We start from the raw sequence: 26,673 nt of genomic DNA, 5'->3' as shown, positions 1-26,673 counted from the left end.
TGGATATCTTTCCTGAACTGCAGACTCAGCAGTGTAAATGTTAAAAATTCATCACCATCCCTCCAAAACCAGCTTCCTCTTTGAATTCCCCCAAGTCCATCAACCAGACTCAAATTCTCAGGGTTTCCTCAGTTTCTCCCCATGTCATGGCCATGTTTTCAATCAGTCTGAGTGGGGCAGAACCCCCTAGCCCAGGGGGGATGACAGCTCCCAACCCATCACCAGGCCAGGGTGGTCCTTTCTCCTTGATCACATTGCCAGAAATACTAATTGGTCAAATGCAGCTATATAGTGTCAGCATCTTCCTTATGAAGACATGTCTTTTATTTCCCCTCTTGCTCCAGACCATCTGCTTCTTGAGGGCAGAGACCCTGTGGGCCGAGACCCTGTGGGCCAAGAACTGAGCCTTATGGTTTGTGGGTATTCAGTAAACATTTGTTGATCTGCACAGTGATTGTGAAGCATTCATGGGCCATGGTCTGTACTGGCTTCCACCTATGGAGCCCTGACCAAGCGAAACTCTCACCATACATGACTTCAGTGGATATTTATAGAAACCCTAGGAAACAGGGATTATTCTCTCTTACAGGCAGGGAAGCTGAGGCTCAGTGAGGTTACATCAATCACCCGAGTTCACATGACTGGCAAATAGGAGAACAAGGGTGTCCAACACAGACTGGCATGTCTCCAAAGCTCTGCTCTGCACTTTTTCTTAACAAGTGGGCCTCTGACGCACAAACAGAGGCCCCTTCACACAAGCATCCTTTAGTTTTCCTGTGGCCCAGTGGACCTACTGTTAAGTACTAAAGAGAGGGTCATGAGACTTAGTTTTTTTAGTAAGCATACTTACTACTTTAAATCAGGGTTTCTCAGCTTCAGCACGATTGATTTCTGTGCCATATAATACTTTGCTCTGGGTGGGTGCAGGGTCGGGGGCAGGGCTGGCCTGGGCAGTGTAAAACGTATAGAGCACCCCTGGCCTCTACTCACTAGATGCCATTAGCAACCGCCCCTCCCAGGTTGTGGCAACCAAAAATGTCTTTAACATCGCCAATCTTCCTTCAGAAACAAAACTGTCTCCCAGTTGAAAACCCCTGCATCAAAATTTTAAAATAACCTAATGGAAAGAAATTACAAAAGTGGTGTGGTACAGAATGTATATAGCACAAATAACAAGCTCTTTCCCCTCAAAAATATTCAGCACATGTTTCAAAGAACTTGTTATTGCCAAAAATAGTTTTAGAACTTCTCTTTTGGAAATGCCTTCAGAGCCTAAAAATAATTCTTTTAGTCTCCGTGGTAGTTAGTCCTAAAGCACTGTTGCAAAAATATTTTGAGAATAAAATCATAAGATTGATGCCTCTGAAAGGAGTGCTCTGAAGTGGGAAATCCTCTCTGAATGTCTCAGCTTTGTCACACTTCCTGAGCAGCCACCGCCTCCCTTCACCCCACCTACTCCACAGGTTACGCTTCATCACTGATGGAAATGCTGGCAGTGACTTCTAGCTAGACTAGGAGCTCTATGAGGGTAGAAACTGTGTCTGCCTCACCTGCTGCTATCACCCCAACTCCCAGCACAGAGCCCAGGCTGGGCAAGACCCTCAGTGAAGGTTTGCTGAGTGGATGTCTGAGTGACTAGGTGAATGAATAAATGAATGGCCAAGTGAGAGAATGAGTGAGTAAATAAATGAATGGCTAAGTCGATAGATGACTGAATGAATGAGGGAATGAGCGAGTGAATGAATGAGTGAGTGAGTGGATGAATTAGCAAATGGCTCAGTGAATAAGTAAGGCAATGGCTGGATGAATGAGTAAATGGAGGACTGAGTGAGAAAATGAGTGAGTGGGTGAGTGAGTGACTGAGTGAATGAATGAATAAGTGACTGACTGAGAGAATGACTGAAATCAGGCTCTCAGTGGTGACCTAGTAACATAATTGGTGCTTTCCAAGAAGACATGTCAGGGATGAAAACTTGGACCTCATGAGGAAAAACATTTGGTGCAGGGGGAATTCCATAATCATAAGATATCAGAGAATCACTGGACTCTACTCTGTCAAAATGCACGAGAGGCCGAGATAGCACAAATCAAACGCATTGTCTATAACCTAGGCCTCAGTTACTTTTTAACCCAGGGATGGTAATAAACGGAGCTTAAGACCTCATTATGTGCACACATTGTGCGAAGCGCTTTGTGCACCTGCTCACTTCACCCTGTTAACAGCTCTTGAGACAGATCTCAGAACCCTCAACAATGAAGAACTCTGAGTCAGAGGTTCACATTCTTGCCAAAGTTGCACAGCATTAAGTGCCAAAGCACTTTAAATTTGGGTCAGTCTGTAAATAGCCCAGGCTTCTGCACTACTCCAATGCTACCTTCTAAGGACACAAAGTATTGCAAATTCAAGTTGGCTCATTGATTCATTTGTCACATTTACTAAGCACCGAAGAGGTTGTAATACAGCATGGAAGATAAATAAGCACAGCCTCTGTAATAAAGGGACTTGCAGATCTAGGGTCTTACACGTCTCTTTAGATGGAATTCCTTTTAGAAAGATGTGTGTTGATGGGACACAGACAGACCTTTATGAGAAGGTGAAGGCCTTTGTTTTCGAGCAAAAATAGCTTTGTCTTGGGTTATACTACCCTTGGTCCAAAAACTACTACAATTGGTAAATAGTTTTTAAAGGGCCATTAAATGTCATCCTAAGGACAGTTATAGTTTTAGGTTATGAGTGAAAGTTTCATTGTATTCAACAAGCCCAAAGTTTCTATTTTGGGAAATGTAAATCAATAATAGGAACAAGATAATCAACTTTCCCCAACATCTTTCTGAAAAGTATAACCAACTCTTTAAGCAGTATTTTATTAGTTTATTTCAATCCACTACTCACTTTACCCCTTGTTTTTTACATTCCTCTTCTCCTCCAAAATGACACCTATTGGTATTCATTCATTCAATCATACCTCCCATCTATTTATTGCTTGTCATCACTAATACACAGTTTGGGGCATGGATTAAAATCAAAGATTCCTCACTGATCAACATAAGTAATGATTATTTATTATTCATTAGTTCCTCTCTTTCTGGATGAAATTGTAAATGAACAAGGGTAAATGATACCTGAAAATATCTAAAATAAATTGAATAACAATTGAGGATTTTAAAAATTATTTCCCAATTTACCTGCAGTAACATGTTCTCAATGCTCAAGAATAACTCTTCTGCTTCCCTGGTCTTGCCCAGAAGCTTCAGAAATCTTGCAATAAAGAATATTAATCGGCATTTGTCAGCAGCAGTAACCTTAAAAAGCCTGCATTCCAACACTAGAATGGAAAGAAAAGTCAATAATCCTAAAGCATATTTGGAGAGGAACAAAGAGCGCCTATCATTTAATCTTGATAAAAGAGTTAAACATTAAATACTTATCTCTATTTCACTGCTTCTCTCTCAAAGGATCAGCACACCTGCTTTTATTAATATTAAGGTTTACATATATTACTGAGTATCTTAAACTACCGTATCAAAAACAAGTCAAGGCCTTTGACTAACTTCCATAAGTAAATTTTGAAAACCAAGGAGTCAAAAAAGAGTATTTCTATAGCTCAATCCATATGTTGTTGTCATTTGTATTTGGGAGTGATTTTCGGGCAATAAATAAAAGGCATTTAAATTTCTTACACAATTCTGCCCTCTGTTGCAAATGTCTTGAATTACTGGCTTTAGCAGGAAGAACAAAATGCTAGAAGAACAAAATAGGGAGCATACGTGTGTGTGTGTGTGTGTGCGCGCATGCGCACGCATGCACAATTACACCTTATCATGTGCTTAGTCATTCAGTCGTGTCTAACCCTTTTGTGACCTCCTGTACTGTAGGCCGCCAGGCTCCTCTGTCCATGGAACTTTCCAGGCAAGAATACTGGTGGGTTGCCATTTCCTATTCCACACCTTATCATATACAAATAAAAAAATACAGAATTTTTGAACTTGAAGACTCACATACATGGTAGCACAGAGTCATCATTTTCAGAAATTCTCTTTCCAAATGTTCCAGTATCTAAATGCTACATTTGTCCATTTGTTACATTTCAAACTGGTGTGCTTAATGTGCCTGGAACAAATAAATTCTTTTTTGCAAACAGACAGATCTTTTATTAAACAGTCAGTGGATAGTACACTCCCAAGACCTGGGATGGGCCAACCCCAAAGGAGAGGCTAAAACAAATATATTCTTATTCCTCATCTGTTCCTCTGGACAAACTGTTGGCCATCCAGACCTTGGGTATCCTCTTGCTTGCTTTCTGCCAACTTTTTGGTGGATCCTCATTCATGCACAGAATAAATGTTCAGTGAGCATCAACATGTCAGGCATCATTCCAGGCTCTGAACACCAAGCACAGCAGACAAGGGTGTAGGCCTCAGCATTGGGAGGCCTCCAGGAGCCTCTGAACCACAGCTCTGGTACCTCGGGCTGAGGAGCAAAACTAAACAGGGCCAGGGGAGAAAGAGTGCTGAGGGCCAGAGTCCAAGACGCCTGTCTGCGGTGGTCGTCTGAGCAAAGCGGCCTGAGGTGGGTAAGAGAACTGAGGGGTCGAGCTAAGTGACGGGGGAACCCTAAGAACCAGAAGTAGCTGCTCAGAGCAGACAGAAAAGGGTAGTGTGGGGGCTTCCCTGGTGATTTACTCAGTGGTAAAGAATCCGCCTGCCAATGCAGCAGATATGGGTCTGATCCCTGATCTGGGAAAATCCCACATGTCATGGAGCAACTGAGCCTGGGAGCCACAACTACCGAGCCTGTGCTCTAGAGCCTGTGCTCTGCAACAAGAAAAGCCACCTCAAGGAGAAGGCATGCACTACAACTAGGGCGTAGCCCCTGCTCACCAAAACTAGAGCAAAGCTGTGCAGCAACAAGGACCCAGCACAGTCAATAAAAAAAGAAAGTTATAAATCACCTGCCTCCATCCACTAAAATAAAACCATTTTTTAAAAAGGGGAAAAAAAGAAAGTAGTGTGGACACAACTAAGGGATGAGACCCTGCCCACAAGTGGGGCTCTCACACATTCCAGGGGGTTACTGAGTGCAGGTTCCCGTCAGGAGCTCGGGTTGGGAAGGATGGTGTCCACCACTAAGCGACTATTCAGCATCTCCATCGGGCTTGGTGCTATTCCAGGCACTGGAGATACAGCAGTGAACAGGAGAGAGGAGAGCCCTACTCTCCAGGAGCTTCTATTCCAGCAGCTGAAAGGGTGAGAGTCAGGGGAGAGGGGAACAGAGATCCAGGATTAAAAAAGGAAACAAGGCAAACTCTGGCAGCTGTGATAGTTGTGCCAAGAATTCAAACACGCTAACATAACAGAGAATGACCACGTACAATGCTCAACTAGAAGGCCACCCTGAGACGTGACACTGCGGCTGAGATCTAAAGAACCAGAAAGAACCGGCACTACAGTGAGTGGGAGGAACATTCCAGGCAGAGGGAACAGCTGATGCCAAGGCCCAAAGGCAGAATGTACTTGAAGGACAGAAAGAAGGCCAAGGAGGCTGGCATCCTGAGGCCAAGGGGAAGAATCATACAAAATGATGCCACCCAGGCATGCGGGGGCCAGGCTGTACTAGGCAGTGTAGGCTAAAGTGAGGTATTTAGATTTTAGTATAAGTTCAACAGCAGGCCAGTGGAATTTTCTTAATCTGCCATGTGACATGATCTGGTTTACGTTCCTAAAACTCATCTTGACGACTATGAAGACAATTGATTTTGTAGGAACAACAGTGAAAGTAGGGATGGGGGGTTGGGAGGTCCGAGGGGGAGGGGATGTAAGTATATAAATAGCTGATTCTCATCACTGCAGAGACTGACAACATTGTAAAGCAATTATATTCCAATAAAAAACAAAAAATGGAAGTAGGAAGACCAGTTAGGAGGCTGTTACAACAGGCCAAGGGAGAGGTGATAGTGGCCAAGACTCACTAGAGTGATCCCATTGTAGACCTGAGGTTAACATGACCCCTCTAACTTCAACATCATCCTGAGAGCCCCAGCTAGTGCAATAAGACAGGAAAAGGAAATACAAGATATACACGTTGGGAAGGAAGAAATAAAAGTCTTTCTTTACAAATGATATGATTATCCATGTAGAAAAACCCAAAAAATAAATCTAGAAGCTCCTGAAACATATACATTACTATATTAAAATAGACAGCCAGTGGGAATTTGCTGTATGACGCAAGAAACACAAACCTGGTGTTTTGTGACAACCGAGAGGTGTGGAACAGGGTGGGAGGTGGGAAGGAGATTCAAGAGGGAGGGGACATATTTATACTCATGGCTGATTCCTGTTGATGTATAGCAGAAACCAACACAATACTGTAACTATCCTCCAATTTTAAAAAAGAAAACAACAAGAAATAAGTTAATATTTCAGTCAGTTCAATTCAGTTCAGTCGCTCAGTCATGTCCAACTCTTTGCGACCCCATGAATTGCAGCACGCCAGGCCTCCCTGTCCATCACCAACTCCCCGAGTTCACTCAAACTCATGTCCATCGAGTCGGTGATGCCATCCAGCCATCTCATCCTCTGTCGTCCCCTTCTCCTCCTGCCCCCAATCCCTCCCAGCATCAGGGTCTTTTCCAGTGAGTCAACTCTTCACATGAGGTGGCCAAAGTACTGAAGTTTCAGCTTTAGCATCAGTCCTTCCAATGAACACCCAGGACTGATCTCCTTTAGAATGGACTGGTTGGATCTCCTTGCAGTCCAAGGGACTCTCAAGAGTATTCTCCAACACCACAGTTCAAAAGCATCAATTCTTCAGCGCTCAGCTTTCTTCACAGTCCAACTCTCACATCCATACTTAGTTGTTATTTTAAAAAACTTCTGGAACTAGAAAGCAATTATAGCAAGGTCATAGGATACGAGGTCAATATTCAAAAGTCATTGCTCTCTTATGAAAGAGCAATGAACAACTGGAATTAGACATTTAAAACATAATAGCACACCAAAAATGAAGTACTTAAGTATAAATCTAACAAAATATGTATATGATATATATGCATAATACTACTAAATTCTAATGAAAGATATTAAAGAAAATCTAAATAAATAGATGCAGCTTCCCTAATAGCCCAGTTGGTAAAGAATCCGCCTACAATACAGGAGACTCCAGTTTGATTCCTGGGTTGGGATGATGACCTGGAAAAAGGAAAAAGCTACTCACTCCAGTATTCTGGCCTGGAAAACTCCCTGGACGGTATAGTCCATGGAGTCACAAAGAGTTGGACAGGACTAAGCAACTTTCACTTTCATTGGGGCTTCCCTGGTGGCTCAGACAGTAAAGCGTCTGCCTACAATGCAGGAGACCCAAGTTCGATCCCTGGGTTGGGAAGATCCCCTGGAGAAGGAAATAGCAATCCACTCCAGTACTCTTGCCTGGAAAATCCCATGGACGGAGGAGCCTGGTAGGCTACAGTCCATGGGGTTGCAAAGAGTCGGACACAACTGAGCGAAAAACAGATATACCATGTTGATGGATTGGAATACTCAACACTGTTAAGATATTTGACCAATAGATTCAATGCAATCCCATTAAAAATCTTCTATAGACGTCCAACCAACTTTTGACAAAGTAGCAGAAAAATTCAATAGAGATAATTTAATCAACAAATGGTGCTGGAAAAATTGAACATCCATGTGTAAAAAGAAATTAATCTAGACACAGACATTACACTTTTCACAAAAAATTACTCAAAATGGATAACAGACCTAAATATAAAATGAAATATTAGAAAACATTTAGAAGGAAATGCTAAAGAAAAGCTATGTGACCTTGGATTTGGTGATGACCTTAAACACAACATCAAAAGTACAATTCATGAAAAAACATTATTAGACTTTATTAAAATTTAAAACATCTCCGTGAAAAGTACAATTAAGAGACTGAAAAAACAAGCCACATATTTGTGGATAAAATATATGTTTTAATAAAATATATATCTGATAAAAGATTTCTATCCAAAATATACAAAACACTCAAACTCAACAATAAGACATGTAAAGATGTTCAACATTGTCATTGCTGCTGCTGCTGCTGCTAAGTCGCTTCAGTCGTGTCCAACTCTGTGTGACCCCATAGACGGAAGCCCACCAGACTCCTCTGTCCCTGGGATTCTCCAGGCAAGAACACTGGAGTGGGTTGCCATTTCCTTCTTCAATGCATGAAAGTGAAAAGTGAAAGTGAAGTTGCTCAGTCGTGTCCGACTCTAGCGATCCCATGGACTGCAGCCTACCAGGCTTCTCCGTCCATGGGATTTGCCAGGCAAGAGTACCGGAGTGGGGTGCCATTGCCTTCTCCGAACATTGTCATTAGGTAATTGCAAATTAAAACAACAATGGAAGGTATCACCACATACTTATTAGAATGTCTAAAATTTAAAAATTTACATACCAAATACTAGCAAGGATACAGAAAAACAGAAACTCATTCATTGCTAGTGAGTCTGGCAGTTTCTTACAAAGGTAAACACAGTCTTATCATGCAATCCAGCAATCATGTTTCTACGTATTTACACAACTGATTTAAAAACTTGCATGCAAATGTTTATAGCAAATGTTTCTCCTTCAATAAGTAAACAGGTAAACCGTGGTATGTTTGTACCCTGGAATATTATTCAGCATTAAAAAGAAATGAAGTGTCAAGCCATGAAAGGAAACTTAAATGTATATTCGAATCACAATTGTGAGCAGGATTCCTGACAGCTTAGAGAAAGGCAGTGGTGGTAGAGGTGGACATGTTTGAGAAACATTTAGGAATAAAAAAATGCAAGGACTCAGTAATAAAATGCATGTGGGGAGAGGAAAAGGAGAGGTAAGTATCAAGGATTACTCCAACGTGGCAAATTGAGAGACAGCCCCTGGAACAGATCCTGTTTCGGAGAGACGTTCATGAGTTCAGTTTTATATGTGTTGGGTTTGAGGAGCTTTGAAGGCATCAGCCAAGTGGAATTAAGTAGGTAGCTAGATAGATGGATTTGGGACTCAGAGGATAAGCGTAGCTGGGCAAGTAAATCTGTTAGTCACATGCATATGAACAATCACGAAAGCCATGGACACAGATAATATTCCTATGGTGAAAATAATGATGAGAGGAAAAGAGCTTTAAGGAATTCTAACAGTTGGGAGCCAGGAAGAAGAGGAGGAACTAACAAAAGAAATAGAAAAGCTGCAGCCAGAGAGATGGAAGATGAACCAGGGGATATATTACAAATAAAACCAAGACCAGAATGTTTACTAGAGGAGGGCCAGGTCAAAAGTGTCCACTGATGCTAACAAGTCAAGTCAGGCAAGGACTTAAAACATTCTTTGGATGACCTGTTCATGATTTTTCCGTATTTTTATTGAAGTGTTCATTATTTTCTTATTGCTTTTAAAAGCATTTTTACACATTAGAAACATTAATCCTTTGCCTGTTGTATATGTTACAAATATTTTTCCCAGTTAGCACTTGTAGTTGTGTTGCTGCTTTTCTCAGAGTTGATTTGTGTTATTTTACACATAGAAACTTCATGTGTTTATGTTGGCAGATTTATCAGTTATCTTCTATTTCATGAGTTACCCTTTTGCTTTCTTGCTTAGACTCATCTACATTTTCTTACAGTGTATAGTTTTCTTAATATAAAACCTCACTTTCTTATATTTAATTCTAATCCTCCTGGAGTTTTTTGGTGCAATGTTTCAGATAACAACTTTTTACCAAATAGTGTATCATTATCACAGCACTATTTATTCCATAATCCATCTAATTTGAAAAGCTTCAATCATTTACTATATTTTTTACATCTGCAACTGAATCTGAGCTTTCTATTTTGTTCCACTGAGCTAATTTTGCTCCCAGTAGTATTTTAAAAACTATTATTGCTTCATAATATGTTTAAATAACTTGACGTTCAAATTGCCCTCATTATTTTAAACTCTTATTCTTGTATATTTTTTCTCCAAAAACTGTGGAATCATTTTGAAAATTCAGAAATGACTTCATCCCGTTAGGATTTTAGATAAAATCATCTTATGTCTATATGCCTGAGTCAGGAAGATCCCCTGGAGGAGGAAATGGCCATTCCAGTATTCTTGCCTGGAAAATCCCAAGGATAGAGGAGCTTGGTGGGATACAGTCCACGGGGTCGCAAAGATTCGGACATGACTGAGCATGCACACACTCACACATCTTCTGTCTATAAATCAATTGAGGAAGAATTGATGATAGCTTTATAACACTGAGTTGTCCTATCCTAGAATATGGTATAGCTCTCTACAGACTGAAATCTTATTTTCTGTAATTCTGAAGCTTTTTTATAAAAATAAAGATTTGCAGATTTCTTATTACATTTATTCTTAGATATTTCATATTTTCTATGGCCATAGCAAATTGTATCTTTTATACTTTAAATTTTTCTGTAGAGCTATTTTGGTCCACAAAATATTTAGAGATTCTGAAGGTATCAAGGGCAAAGCTTCACACATTAGTCTTGAAAAGCTGATGTTCTCCCATTTACTACAAACTTCTGACAAGATCCAGTAATGTAATGCATTTACCCTTTGCCCTAAAACCCGCCCCTTAAATTTAAAAACATGATGACTCTCCTCAGGCTACCACAGCCACCACCTGGAGGGCATCCAGCCATCTAGTGGTCAAGATGGAGCCAAGCTGGGACTCATCCTTCTGCCGTGTCTTCTCGCCTTTGGCACTGTCCAAAACTGTGCCGGCAGCCAAAAACGGGTTTTCTTTACTTTGATGTGACTCAGGACTCCAGCCAAAACCGAAAGTATCATGTCGAAGTTCAGTTCAGTTCAGTTCAGTCGCTCAGTCGTGTCCGACTCTTTTGTGACCCCATGAATCGCAGCACGCCAGGCCTCCCTGTCCATCATGTCGAAGAGAACCTATAAAAACTAATCTGACTATAAAAGTTGTCTTTTTGAGTCAAAGACCTCTCTTCCAGCCTATCAATCAGAGATGCAGCTTTCCCAGCCAGCGCCGCGGGGTCCGGTAGCGGGACCAGGAAGCATCAGCCAAGAAGCGAGTCCCAAACTCAGGACTGCACATCGTTCCACCAACCCAAGAAATCAGGTGTCTTGTTCTCGTCGCAGCCACCAGGGGGAGCCAAACCACGCAAAAGGGAGGAATAACGAAGAAGCCGGGCTGGCGCTCCTTAACGGACCGACAGCCTGGTGGAGGCAGGAGAGATGTCTTCCGCTCCCAATCAAATTAAAGCCACTGGGCACTCTTAGAAAACTCTCACTTTGTAAGGAACCTACCAGAGGCAGGTCGGGGTCAAAAGTATAAGTAGCCTATTTACCTTCCACATGGAGGATGAGTGGATCAGACAAATTTCAAAATTATATAAATCATACATGGTCATAAGAATAAAATCTAGATGTCTAAGGACAAAAAAGGATAACAGTATCGCCCCAATCCTGGTGCTCAGGGGTAAGGATTCCACCTGCAATGCAGGAGCCGCAGGTTTGATCCTTGGGTTGAGAAGATTCCCTAGAAGAGGGCATGGCAACCCACTCCAGTATTCTTGCCTGGAGAATCCCATCCACTGAGGAGCCTGGCAGGCTACAGTCCATGGGGTCACACAGAGTCAGACATGGCTGAAGCGATTTAGCAGGCATGCACGCAACTCCCCAATCCATTCCTAGCTGAGACCTACCTCACCCTCTCTAAGGCTCAGTTCCCTTAACTTCAAGAAAAATATTAATAGTATTATAAAGGTCTTATGAGAATTAAAATAATACATATAATATATTAAACTTATAGCCTGGCATATGAGAAATGCTCAAAACTTGTTCTTATGATCGCTAGATGATAAACCCCAAGGGGTTTTTAGAGCAGGGATTAGTTCTTTTGAACTCATTTTGAACTAGTTTGCCTTGTTCGCTGCTATGTCAGCAGTGCCCTGTGAGTCCATGTCCCAGGGAAGGCACACAGTTACTACTTGCTGAAAGGATGAATGAAGGTTATTACTGTTTAATAAGCCAGGAAATAAAGGATGCAAAAGAGTGAGAGAGAGAGAGACAAGAGCAGCCTACTGTGGAGAGCAAAATAAAAAAAAGAAAATTAACCAAAGTGTTGTCTAAACCCAAGTCAATAGACAGAAAGTCAAAGAACTGTCCCAGTGTGGACTGAGGCCACACTTGACAGCAACTGCATGTTTCCAGCACTGAGAGATGGAGGGATTAGTGGTAACATCAGTAGACAGAGGGACTACAGAATAAAGGGCAAGCCTGAGGCAGGTCAATCTGAAACAATTTAGGCTTTGCATCTCTTTAATTTGCACTGGTCATTCAGGAAAGCCATTGGTCAAGCAACAAAATTATTAGCAGCTCTTGGGAAATGGGGCATGGACCCTGATACTACAAAAGGTCAAAACTCCAAACACAGATAAAAAACGAAGGTGTCAGGGGTGCGGCTGAAGCCATGAGAAAGTAGAGAGAAAGAATACGACTAATGTTTGGAGAAATAGCCACCACAAGATGACAAAAAGGAGCCATTTCAAATTTCATACTAACGCTGCCTGTCTTCAGAACTGTGGGTTTAAGTGGTGGGGAGAAGAGCTCCGAGGTCTGGTGAATTGATCAGAATGATGTGTGAAAACAGAACAGTAACCCTGGGCCACACTATAGCCCAGCAGAATGAACCATGGAGACGTTTGTACTCACTGTACCTGAGAGCGTACATCTCTTCTTCATTTTCTGGCACTGATCTGCTTTGATCTTGGCCGCTGTGAGCAAGTAGGCTTCAGTAGCATCATAGCCCATTTCTGATAATACATTCCAGTAGTGGATGAGGTGCAGCCTTGTCCAGAAGCTTGGGCTTTGGGTCTTTGTTATAAAGTCGGTGATACTTGTAACACAATGTATTAGTGGAAGTTGTTTTAGTATTTCATGCCTTGAAGGCAGCTGTTCTGTTTACCACATCCCATTAGCCTCTCTGTAAACTTCTTCACTAATATGACTTTAGTAGGTCACCAGATAAACACGAGCCTGTCACTATTCACCAGTTGAAGCCAATGCCAGTCCTTTGGCCCCTCCTCAGGCCAGGCTTCCTGAATCTGCCAGCAGAGCCAGCCCCTCCCTCTTCTGAGCTCACCTAGGTCTGTGTGAAGCATTTTCCACCATGGATAGCCATTCTCTGGCTCCACACCTTCCCTTCTAGAAGGAGAGCCATAGCTCCTTCACTCCTGAATTCCCAGGGCCTGGAACAGCCTGGGAGACAGCAGGGGTCAGTGAGAGATGTCTGCTGAATGAATGTGCAAGGGGGACAAGGAGAAAGGGGAGGGAGGGAAGAAAGTGGAGTGGAGGGGAAGAGAAGGAAAGAAACAAGGGAAGGAGGCAGGAGGGCCCAGCAGGAGAGCACGGTCTAGGCTTCATCCTTGCTCAACTCCAGGTCCTCCTCTCCCCAGAAGCCTCTTAACTTTGAGGGGAATCCAGGGGAGTTGAGAGAGGAAAAGAACCCTCTGCAGAGCCAGATGGGGCAATCCCAGGGATCCATAGGCCACAGAAGTCGATCAAATGATGGCCCCACATGAATGAATGAACTGGTGTTGAATGAATATATGTGAATGGGTGTGTCTTGCTCAAGGGCATCATGGTACCTTAGTGCTGCTGCTGCTGCTTAGTCACTTCAGTCGTGTCCAACTCTGTGCGACCCCATAGGCAGCAGCCCACCAGGCTCCCCCGTCCCTGGGATTCTCCAGGCAAGAACACTGGAGTGGGTTGCCATTTCCTTCTCCAATGCATGAGAGTGAAAAGTGAAAGTGAAGTCGCTCAGTCATGTCCGACTCTTCGCGACCCCATGGACTGCAGCCTACCAGGCTCCTCTGCCCATGGGATTTTCCAGGCAAGAGTACTGGAGTTGGTTGCCATTGCCTTCTCCATACCTTAGTGCAGGGCTTAGCAAAAGGAAGAGTGAAATCTGCCAAATGTAACATCAAAACAACGAGACTCACCTGGGACTTGAGAGAAAGCTGCTCAGATCCGCCCAGCAGCCACTCATCTTCAAGTGCCAGGGCAGCTCCTGATACACTCTCCAGAAATCAGTTTGCCTTTGGAAGTATTTGACCAAGATTCGGTGGAAATGTGTTTTCTTGTGATTCGTTGGGTCCTGGAAGCTATATGGACTGCTCTCTCTGACGGGAGTGATGACACCTAGTCACAAATCAGTTACAGAGTCACTCTGCTGTACAGCAGAAATTAACAAATTATTTATGAAGTAAATCAACTATACTTCAATTTTTTTAACAACATAAAAATCAGTTGCAGTAGAATGCATCTGACTTTTTAAGACTGTGAAAACCCTACAGCAAACAGTTAACAATTCAGTGGCCATATTCAGACAATAAAAGTCAAAGTATCTGGAAAAAGAAAAACTGAAACATCACAAATGTATCCTCTTATAAGGCAATTAAGAATTTACCAAAGAATTAGTTACAGCTATGATCACTGACCTAGATCTTGAGAAACTCTGTGAGCATGTTGACTTTTCATGTTGAGTCTTCCCCCTCCCCCAAGGAAATATTTGTAACCTACTTTGCAGTTTTAAATGTACACCATGGTTACTGCTTAAATGAGCACTTTGAAATATTAGAGGGCATGCATTTTTGGAGAAGTTAATCTCCTGCCTGCAGCTCACATAGGGCAAGGGGTAGCCAAGCAAATTAATTGCAAATTGGATGTTTGAGTCAAGATTATGATACTGAGTTTCCAAAGAGAAAGGGTTCCAATAGACCATACCCCCCCATAAACAAGCTTCTCAAAAACAAAAGGGTTTTGTTTAGTTCAGTCTTGGTGATATATAGCCTTGAAAACTGAAGCAGAAGTATTTTTAATTTTCTGCTTGACACTTTTTCTTGCAAGATAAATGAGACACACAGCTGGATGACACACCAAGCCCAGCTCTTCAGAAGACATATAACCAAAAAAAGAAGCCCATTGTTCAAGTTATCATCCTGCATTTTTTCTGAAATGAATTCTAGGTCTTCTACCCACTTGAAGAGATGCCATGCTAGCTGGTCTAAAATGTGCTGATGTGCCTAGATGGCATGTGTGGTGCTTAAAAGACCCCTGGAAGATGACTCCCCTCCCGCACAGGGTATGGAAAGGCATTTTTCTGGGTAGAAAATTGGGAAAGTGGTGTGGAGAACGAGAGAAAATGAAAACTAGGACAAATGCCACCCTGAGTCCAAGATTTGGAGTATTAAACGCAATGCGTAAAGTGTGCAAAATGTTTTCCTATCAAACATTGCATTTTATTTTACTCTTTTGCAAAATAATCTCTTGAGGAGGATGTGGAAACCCCTGTGCTAGTGAATTTTACATGTTCACTGACAGGGCGAAGGGGAGTCCAGACAGCTGGTGAAACTTCATCTCTGGGTTTGTACTGTGAGGGTGTTTCTGGAAGAGATTAGTGTTTGAATCAGTAGACTGAATAAAAAAGATTGCCAGTCTTCACACCAAAGCAACTGGGATGTGGGCCTGCACAATTTGCTCTCTCTAGAATATCTCCTGCCCTCAGATCTCAGCAGTCCTGGTTCTCAGACCTTCATTCTCTGACCAGGACTTATACCACTGACTCCTCTGGTTCTCAGGCCTTTGGACTTGGACTCCAACTGTATGTACCGGGGGCTTTCCTGGGCCTCTAGCTTGTCGATGGCAGATAACAGAAGTTCTCAGCCTCCATAATAGCATGAGCCAAGCCTTCCTAACAAATCTCTTTCTATAACTCTATCTATCTATCTATCTATCTCCTGTTGGTGCTGTTTCTCTGGAGAGCCCTGGCTAGGGACTTCCCTCATGGTTCGGTGGTTAAGACTCTGTGCTTCCACTGCAGGGCACACAGATTTGATCCCTGATCAGGGAATGAAGATCCTGCATGCTGTGAAGCATGGCAAAAAAAAGAAAGAGAGAGAGACAACCCTTGCTAATACAATCCCTATATAATAAACAAAACCTGTTTGAAATCAGAGACCAAGTGGCTTGTCCCTGGTCAGCACATGATCTGGGTGAAATAAAATTCATATTTTATGGCAAGACAAGGAAAATTTAAACACAAAAGTTCTCTACCCTCAGGCCTCCTCTCTCCCTGCTCTGTGCATAGTGTGTCTGCATTATGCACCCACCAGACCTCCCCCATCGGCAGGAAACCTGCTCAACCATAAACAGCAACATTCTCCTGGCATCAACAAGACAACTCCTTAAAAGATAACATTCCTTCTTGATTTTGTAAAGGGGTCACACGGCCCACCACAATGGTGCTTAGATCTGGATTATGTAAACTGTCAATAATATGTCATTTGATACCACTCCAATATTCTCGCCTGGAGAATCCCACAGACAGAGGAGCCTGATGGGCTATGGTCCACAGGGTCGCAAAGAGTTGGACACGGCTGAAGCAACTTAGCGCAGCACCCATTCACGCATATATGCAGAATCTAGAAAAATGATACGGATGAGCCTATTTGCAGGGCAGGAAGGGAGATACAGATGTACAGAGCAGACATGTAGACACAGCAGGGGAAGTGGATGGCAGGACGAACTGGGAGAGTAGCACTGACACGCTAACAGACACACTCACGCCTGTGCTCAGTCGCTCAGTTGTGTCCGACTCTCCGTGACCCTATCAACTGAAGCCCACCAGGTCCCTCTGTCCACGAGATTTTACAGGCAAGAATACTAGAGTGGATTGCCATTTGCTCCTCCAGAGGATCTGCCTGACCCAAGGATTGAACCCGCATCTCCTGCGTCTCCAGCATTGGCAGGTGGTTTTTTTACCACTGAGCCACTTGGGAAGCCCATCCTGGGAAGCCCATATACACATTACCATGTGTAAAATAGATAGCTAGTGGGAAGCTGCTCTACAGCACGGGGAGCTCAGCTCAGTGCTCTGTGATGACCTACAGAGGTGGGATGGGGGTGGGGGGTGGGAGGGAAGTTCAAGAGGGAAGGGATATATGTATATGTATAGCTGATTCATTTTGTTGTACAGCAGTTCAGTCATGTCCAACTCTTTATGGCCCCATGCACTGCAGCACGCCAGGCTTCCCTGTCCTTCACCATCTCCTTGAGCTTGCTCAAACTCATGTCCATTAAGTCAGTGATGCCATCCAATCATCTCGTCCTCTGACATCCCCTTCTCCTCTTGCCTTCAACCTTTTCCAGCATCAGGGTCTTTTCCAATGAGTCACTTCCTCCCATCAAGTGGCCAAAATATTGGAGCTTCAGATTGTAAAGAAATTATACTCTAATAAAAAAAAACACATCATTTGATGTATAACACTCTGTTTCAAAACACTTATATAACTGTGCCTGGTGATGGACTGGTGTGCTACAGTCCATGGGATCACAAAGAGTCAGATAGGACTGAGTGACTGAACTGAACTGAACAGGTGGAACAGTTCTCAGAGTCTTCTGAGATGCTCTTTCTGGGTTTTAGTCCTCAAATTTGACTTGAATAAAAATTTTCAATTCTTTCTTAGATAGACTGATTAATTTTTCATTGACACTTCTAAATGTGGAAGGATTCAAACCTTCTGACTTAATGCCAGTGCTCCTCCAATTACATGTGGGATATGAGGAATGGCTTGACCATGGGATCATCTGTGTTACAAAGTTCAGTGTAGTTCTCAAACTGGCTGACATTTACATAGTGCTGTTGTTTCTTATGGGCCTCCCAGGTGGCACAGTGGTAAAGAATCTGCCTGCCAATTCAGGAGACCCAAGAGACACAGGTTCAACTGCTGGGTCCAGAAGATCCCCCAGAGAGGAAATGGCAACCCGTTCCAGGATTCTTGCCTGGAAAATCCCATGGACAGAGGAGCCTGGTGGGCTGTATAGTTCATGCATTCACAAAGAGTCCGACACGGCTGAGGCTAGATTTCACTGTGTGGATGAACAACCCCCCAAGTCTCAGTGGCTTAAAAGAGCAAAGGTTAATCATGTCCATCACATGTTGGCTAGAACCCCAAATCCAGGTGGATCTCCTCAACCCAGGATGGATGGAACAGTCGCCATCTTGAACATGGCCAGTCAGCATTTACAACTCATGGGCAGAATTAGCCACATAAGAGGCAGAGTATTAATTTCAAACAAAAGCAGCCTGCAGGTATATGTGCCTAAGAGACCAGTTTGCCTCAAAATGACTGACATGACATCTGAACAAAAGACGTTAAAATGTAGCCCTTCACCAAAATATCACAGCAGACAAATGCTGTAGCCCCAGGCTTTGGGATATTTTTCATCCTTTAGGAATGGGCTTGCTTCTTATGCCAAGGCTGCATGGAAGTGAATTATTGAAACTACAATTCCAAAACCTAGTATTTTCAGCCTGATTCTGAAGCAAGAAAACTTGCAGTTTTAACCACAGTGAATAGTGCCAGCAGTGCTTTATTTTGGGGCTCATGTTACAAAGAAGGAGTACAGCATGAACCCACAATTTTACCAGTAACACCATGACCCTTCGGTCCCTAGACCTCCAAGAATGTTACTGTTTTTGGTCAAATGGAGAGATTGAGAGCCTTGCAAACCATCATAAAATGGAGTGAATAGAAGAGCTGACGCTACATCCAAGAACATCCTCACTCCTCACCCTGCTCTTCTCTGTGTTATGTAACTTAAGAGATGGTGGGAATGATGTCAATGTGGGAGGGGAAAAATAAAAAGGATTCATGTGGTTTTTTTTGAAAAAAAAAAAAAAAAAGTAAAAGAGAACACCGTAAACTGAAAAGGAAATTTAAGCTTAGAATCTTGCCAGAGGCTGTCATTTAAAGGGTTTTAAAGTCCTGAGACGTGAGGTCCCCTGTGTGAGTGATGCCCAGAGAGTGCTCTGACTCCAGGTGAGGTTCTGTGACTGCTGTTTCTCCGATTCAGATCTGCAGTTCTTTTCAGGAGGGGATAAGAATTTGATTTCAGAACTAAGGCAGAGACTGCTAATTCCTACCCCAAATCCATTTCCCTCATCTTTCTTAGTGACAGATTCCCACTTTGGTTTAGGGGAGCAATACACCCAGTTGAAACTTCTATCCCCAAATTCCCCTGTAACTGTGTGCTGTGCTTAGTCGCTCAGTTGTGTCCGACTCTGTGACCCCATGTAACTAGCTATGGCCAAATGACGAAGTCCTGGGTCAAAGAGACTTAAGTGAAAATGTTGGTGGAAAACTTCTAGGAAAACTCCTTAAAAGGAAATGCAAGCCCTTCTCCCACACCAGCCCCTGTCCTTCCTATTGCTTGAAATATGATGGCTGGAGCTCCAGCAGCCATATTATGTCCAGTAGTCACAAACATGAGGTAACCTTGAGAATGTAAACCAGTGTAACAGATCAGGGACAGGGAAGGAGCTGGGCTCCAGATGACTCTGAAGAGCCAACAGCATAGGCTTGGACTGCTGACCTCCAGAAGTCTTTCAAATGAGAGAATCAGTCAGTTCAGTTCAGTCGCTCAGTCGGGTCTGATAAACCCTGGTATATTAAGCCATTGAAATCATGGCTCTGTTACAGCTACATACAAATCTTAATTTATGCAACCATTTTAATGCATATTTATACTCATTTCTACTCAAGAAATCCCAGCTATAACTTTCCCTTGGATGCGACTCTCACCTCCCCTTAGCCAGCAGGTGTCTGCACAGATTTGAGCCTTACCCAGCAGCTTGTGTTCCACGGCGCTTCGCAGGGACTGGTGCTGGAAGTACAGGAGGCCGTTGGGCTTCTCCTGGAGCCAGTGTCTGGTGGCATTGCGGAAGGCAGCCCAGTGCAACGTGGTCACTTTGTAATGCCCCTTGTAGCCCAGCATGTCCAAAAGCTGGTATATCTCATCTTCAGCCAGCCCACAGTGCGAGATGCTCAACAAACACAGGGTGTCAGACACCCAGCCGTCCAACCCTGTGCAGACAGCACACTGATGAAGGTGACAAAGGAGGGCTCACACATGCCAGGTCATTCTACATGTTGTGTGTGATCAGCCAGCTCATTTCTTTCCATCATCCCCTAGGTAGATACTATAGCCGCCCCATCTTACAAATAAGAAAAATGAAGCACAGAGAGGTTAAGTAACTTACCCCATGTCACACAGAAACCAGTGCAGAACCAGGATTTGAATGCAGATGGTATGGCTACAGAATCCATGTTCTTGACCATTAAATTATTACCTACATTGTCACAACGAATCCATCCATGTCAGCTACGGTTACCAACTGGCAAGCTTGCCAGTTCTGACACAGCATTTCTCCTGAGCAGTCTTTATTTAAAGATTTCCAACATCAGATTTGCATGTACGGGCATGAGAGGCTTTTCTGTCTGGCTGCTGCCTACTGCACATTCATACACACCATACAAGCCAGCCACCAATTACTCACCTGACCCTCTAGATGTTTCCACCGTAGTAGGATCTCCCACTGGATCAACCAACTCTAAAGAGATCCTTAAGACCACGGAGCAAAATGAGAGCAAGGTCTACCATTCAAAATGGATTTCTTATGCTATTAAACAGGACTGGGGAATGAGGCCCCAGATGCCTGCATCCTTTCAGCAGAGGCAGTTCAGACTGATGTGCACAAGCTTCTTCTGAGGTTTGCCCCAGTTCAACTAAGCTCTCCTGGACCTGTGGTTGAACTCAGTGGGCCTGAGTCAGGGTCAGCGGACAGCACTGGGAGGGGGAAAATTGCCTATAAAAGGAGCAGTCCCTATGGGGTGTGGGGTGGGGAGGACCCGGGCTTTCCTGCACAATCCTGGAGACATGGGTCTAGCCAAAGGCACAGCTGTGGGCAGTTTTGTCTGGATGATTCTTCCTGGGGTACAGAGACCTTGTTTTCACCTCTGTGCAGGTCAGAGAGGGCACACTAAACTTGAAGTTAACTTTATCTGAAGAAATGCAAGCTCTAGACCAAAAAAAGGGGGGGTGGATAATATGCTGGAGCAACAATGTGCCTTTCATTCCCAGTATCTTCTGCTTCTCTTCAGAGCTCCACCTCCCTATCCTTGCTGTGTTCTAATTCACTTAAAAGACAGCTGTCACAGCAGAAATGAAGAGAGAAAAACTCAAGTTTCAAGAGACTTTTGAGGCTCACAGTAGAGCCCATGCCTTGTGAGAATAAACTTGGGTTTTTGAAAGCCTGAATGTTGAATAATGAACCACAGATTCCTGGCCAACTCTTGGACTAATTTTTTTTTTTTTAACCACAAAGAGCCTCAGACAATTACAGGAAGATGTAAAGAGGACATTTTTTTCCCCACCCAGGAAGAAAAGAGATTTTGCTGAATTCAGAAAAGTTAAAAAAGAGACAGATCACCTATTCCATTTTTCTAGATGATCTCTCTGCCTCTCTTTTAACACCTTCCTGAGTTCAGCAAAATTTGCAAAACAGAGACACAGTCATAGAGAACAAATGTGTGGATACCAAGAGGGAAAGGGAGGTAGGTAGGAGGAATTGGGAGATTGGGATTGACATAAATACATTATTGATACTATATATATGTAGATGACTAATGAGAACCTACTGTTTGGCACAGGGAACTCAGTGCTCTGTGGTGACCTGAATGGGAAGAAAGTCCAAAAGGGAGAGAATATATGTACAGCTGATTCATCTGGTTGTACAGTAGAAACTATCACAACATTGTAAAGCAACTATACTCCAATAAAAATTGATTTAAAAAAGAAAGAGAGAGAGAGAGAAGAAAGCAATAAAGTTGCTCAAGTAGGTTTATGAGCAGGGGCCAGAGCCCTCCCCGTGAAGCAAATCAGCTTGGAGCAGAGAGAGACCGGCCTCTGGATGCATCTGAGACCTGATGGGAGGGAGGACCTGAGCTTCCAAAAGCCTGGAAGGCAGCAGCTGTACAGACTTCCCAGTGCCACAGGAAGAAGTGGAGAGGAGAAATGGCTGTGGGGACACTGGGGGAGACCTACAGGCCCCGGACCTCCGAGTGGCACAGTGTGTGGGCACATTCTCTGTCGGGCATGTGGATACCCACAAGACTGGAGGCTCAAGCAGAGGGAAGGAGTGAGCTGACGATGCCCATGAGGATGAGAGCATGTGGCAGCAGATGGTGGCATAGATGGAACCACCCCAGAACAGATGGGAACACAGGCATCCCCGAGGATGCCAAAAACAGGGCACGTCAGTGTCGATGGACCATCTGGAGCCACGACCACCTCAGTGGAAGACAGCGGGGACAGGTGACAACCAAGGTCACCCAGCACCAAGGCCTTCAGATCTGAGCTCACCCCAGCAGGGTCACAGCAAGGATACAAACCCTCACACGGCTGAAAAAATCCTGAATCAACTGAAAATACACTAAACGGATGAACTTAACCAGAATTAACCTAGTTTCTGCCATCAGTGGGACTGTAGGCTCAAAAGAAAGATTAAATTGAATCATAGAAATAATAAAGGCTCATTCCTTAGACCTCTGAGAAATGTGACTAAAATCTATCCTTAATGTATTTCTCCTTATGATCAACACACAGAGCTCCCTGGGTGGGGCTGCCAGATTTAGCAAATAAAAATATAGAGCCTCTAGCTACATCTGAATTCAGGTAAACAATAAATCCATTTTTGGCATAAGTATATTCCAAGAAATATTTGGGATATACTTATATACAAGATTATTTGTTACTTATCTGTAGTTTAAATAAGTTTTAGTATATTTCCCATGTAATATCTGGGATATACTAAAAGATTATTTGTTGTTTATCTGAAATTCAAATTTAACTGGGCAAACTGTACTTTCTCTGACAATCCTCTCCCTCAACCTTCCTCCCTGGAGACGAAGGCAGGTGTGGGGCAGGGGTAGGGGGGTGGGGGGTGATCTTTCTCCCTATGGACTCAGACCAGGTGGTTAATACTGCTTAATGCCTACCTTCTCCTGAAGCCACAGCGTCAGAATTTGCCTTTTTTTGTTTCAAAGTCCAACTATAGTCTTCAACCCAGCGTTTCAGAATCAACCCCCAGAGCTCCTGAATCGAGGCCGCCCCCAAGTACTCCTTCAGGCACTGGAACTCATTTCGGTAGATTCTGCACTCTTGATATTCATTTGCCAGGATTGTGAGCTTTAAAGGACTCAGGTTGGTTTTTTTCCTCAAGCTGAATCTGCTCTGTCGGAAGGGGTCTCTATTGGAAAAAGAGAGATACTCTCTAAAGATGCGTAGTTGGGCTTCTTTGTCCACTGTGCTGACGAGCTCCACTGTCCTCACATCAGGGCGGGCACACAGCGACTTGTAGGAGAGGCTGGAGGAGATGGTGCTCATGATCAGCTTGCAGTGAGGAGATAGCGAGCCTGGCAGCCAGGAGATGTCTTTCACCTGATGAAAAGAGTCAAAGATGGCTGAAAACTTCACAACTTTAAAACTACTTTGCTGGTGCAGGTGGTGGAGAAAAAGGAACCCTCCTATGCTGGAGGAACCCCTCTCCACTATGGAGAATAGTATGGAGGTTCTTTAAAAATAAAAAAAAATAGAGCTACCACATGATCCTGCCCCCCCCACTACTGAGCATATATCTAGAGAAAAACATAATTCAAAAAGATATACACACCCCAGTGTTCACAGCAGCACTATTTACAATAGCCAAGACATGGAAGCAACCTAAATGTCCATCAACAAATACAAGGATAAAGAAGATGTGGTACAATGGAATATTAGTCAGTCATAGAAAGAGTGAAAAACAGTCATTTGCAGCAACATGGATGGATCTAGAGACTGTCATACTAAGAGAAGTAAATCAGAGAGAAAAAAACAAAATATGACATCACTACTAACTAACTGGAATCTAAAAAAAGATACAAATAAACTGATTTATACAACAGAAACAGACAAGATATAGAAAATATACACAGTTACCAAGGAGGAAGGAGGGAGGGATAAATTAGGAGTTTGGGGTTAAAATACACACACTACTACATATACAATGGATAACTAACAAGGACCTACTGTAGAGCACAGGGAACTATACTCAGTATCTTGTAATGACCCAAAATGGAAGAGAATGCAAAAAAGAATATACATATATATATGTATAACTGAATCACTTTGTTGTACACCTGAAACTAACACATTGTAAATCAACTATATTTCAATTTTTTAAATTTTTAATAGATTCAGTGGAATATAGTAAGAAAGTATAGGGTAAGGATTGGGGTTACAGTTATTAACAGCAACCTGGATAGCAAGCAATATGGTGCTAAGACAATACCAATTCACACTCCATATTGACTGACTCACCTCTCCATTAGGGATTTGATAGTACAAACGCAGACTCTGAAAAGAGGTTCCTACAAGTAAGTACTTTAACAAAACCATAGACTTCTGAAGAATGACCTACAGTGATGGCCAGAGTGCAAACTGAAACATTCAACTGAAAAAGAAGATACTTCCTTGTGCTGAGAACTGTCACTTTGGGTAGCAATACTATCATAAATTAAATGGTTTCATTTTGGAATAAAAGAAACACCTAATAAAATCTTTCTGGACTCCTTTAACAGACAGCTTTTCCCATCCCTCTTTACCTAATAATAGCAACTCTCATATCCTGACTGCTTACTCTGAGCCAGGCACTGTGTTGAGCGTGGACCAACTGCACTGGTTACTTACATTTTTAAAATTTTCTGTATCTTACGTTGTTTCCACATCTCTCGGGGGAACTTACAGATCCAGGGAAATTGCTCCTCCCAAGGCCAGCCAATTCCTGGGAGCAGTGGGCAGCTTGCATGAAACATACCTTCTGTGTGCAGACAAGCCAACCCATGACTACACCCCGACCCATCTTCTTATTCAACTTTCGCTCACCAAGCCAGTACTTCCTCTGCCCTAAATCATCCAAGGGTCAGGTGCCAGACAGTGAGGGAAAGCCCCTATGCCCCAAAGTCCACTAGAATTATTCAAACTAGCAATCCAAGACTGTCCTCTGCCCTGCCTTGCCTTTCCCATGAAAACTCCCAAAATAATTTTGTTGTATATTCTGATCTGCCTTATCTATACTGATTTTTCCATATATCAAATCCCATTGATTGGTTGCTATCTTTAGCTTTTCTTCTGTTTGAAGGGATACTGGATCAATGGCACCTCTAATGCTTTTTAGTGTCAGTCATTGCTTTGGCCCCTGGCTCCTGTCTTCTGCCTTCTAACACCCTAATATTTCCCCCTGGAGCCCTGCATGACAAGGCATGTCTTCTCTCCAAAAGTGTAAATCATAAATAATTCTTTCAATGCCATTGGTTTCTCCACGCCATTACTCAGTTATCCCCCTATAAATTAAATCCAGGTATAATTTTATTTCATTAACTCATTCAGTCCCCCTAACAACCCTCCAGAAAAGCCAAGAAGGAAACTGAAGCACAGAGGGCCTAAACGTTTTATCAAATTCATTATGAGGGTAAGCAGCAGAGCTGGGATTCAAACTAAGGGTCTGGCTGCAGGGGCTGGCTCCTCACAGCTGCACTGATGCCTCAGAGAATTGCCTGACAGTCCCTCCTCCTGAAGAGCTCTCCCTGTGCCCCTCTTCCAGGAAGCCTTTTCCAAAGGTCAAATGTTTTTGTTAGAGGCCTTCACAATACTACATACTGATCCCTGCCAGCACTTAGCACAGTTGTAATTTTATATTTATTTATGTGACGATATTACTAATATCTGCCATTCCCTGCTAGAATGAAAGGTCTATTTCTTAGGGACTATGTCTGTCTGCTTACAGTGCTTTTCCCATGGTAAGCAGTCAATAATTATTTGTTGGATGTATGGTGGTCACCATGTACTGAATTAAAAAGCAGATTACAAAATAATATGGTATATAACTTCATTTATATAGGCATATGTATGTGTATACAGCCATCCATAGAAAAAAGAAGGTTTAACAATGGTGAGGCTGTGAGGATACTTAATTTTCTATTTTCTTCTTTGTTATATGTTCTATGAGAAATATACATGAATCATATAATTTATAATTATGCATGTATAAGTTTTAGAGAAAATGCTTCACAAAGTAATGACTAATACTAAAAAGCACTGGAGGTGCCATTGATCCAATATCATTTCAAACAGAAGAAAAACTAAAGATAGCAAACAATTGATAGAATTTGATATATGAAAAATTAAGTATAGATAAGGCAAATCAAAATATACAACCTAAAGAATATAATAGGGGCCCAATAAATGTCTGATTGAAGTATAAAATAGCAGGGCAGAACTGTGCAGCAGTAACAGCCAGTTTCTAGAACCAGGCTTCCCATGCTTAAATTCCAAGTCCACCATCTCCTTAGGACCTTCAGCAACTTGTCTAATATTTCCAAGTCCAATCCCATTTATATAAATAGGGATGATGATCCCAGTCTATCAAGGATTGTTGTAAGAATTCAATGTAAATATCTCTAAAGTTTCTAGAATAGTGCCTGGATCATTATGTTACCTAAGTATTTGTTTCATAAAGTATTCAGAAGTAACTAGAAGCAGCATTGGCTATAACTATAGATATGCAATGCAAGGGAATGATATTAGGTACATTCTAAATTAAGCCATTTCCCAACAAGGACCTACTGTATAGCACATAGAACTCCACTCAATGTTATGTGGCAGCCTGGAGGACAGGAGGGTTTAGAGAAGAGCCATATACATGGGGGTTTAGAGGAGAGCCATATACATGGGGAT

The 26,673-nt window shown here is 42.8% G+C and overlaps 1 protein-coding gene across 1 annotated transcript in view; it reads right to left on the bottom strand.

Moving 5' to 3' along the window:
• LOC120858651 (putative tetratricopeptide repeat protein 41) overlaps window positions 1-26,673 on the bottom strand; it is a 73,231-nt gene that overhangs the window by 31,822 nt on the left and 14,736 nt on the right. The window contains 5 exon segments of the mRNA XM_040234845.1: window positions 3,187-3,326; window positions 12,717-12,895; window positions 14,001-14,199; window positions 19,686-19,925; window positions 22,899-23,340. Of these exon segments, the coding sequence (XP_040090779.1) occupies window positions 3,187-3,326; window positions 12,717-12,895; window positions 14,001-14,199; window positions 19,686-19,925; window positions 22,899-23,340 (1,200 nt within the window).

Source organism: Oryx dammah, unplaced genomic scaffold, assembly GCF_014754425.2.
Source record: "Oryx dammah isolate SB20612 unplaced genomic scaffold, SCBI_Odam_1.1 HiC_scaffold_29, whole genome shotgun sequence".
NCBI classification, from domain to species: Eukaryota; Metazoa; Chordata; class Mammalia; order Artiodactyla; family Bovidae; genus Oryx; species Oryx dammah.
The sequence above is the reverse complement of the archived record's forward strand: the minus strand, read 5'-3'. Positions and strand labels throughout refer to the sequence as shown.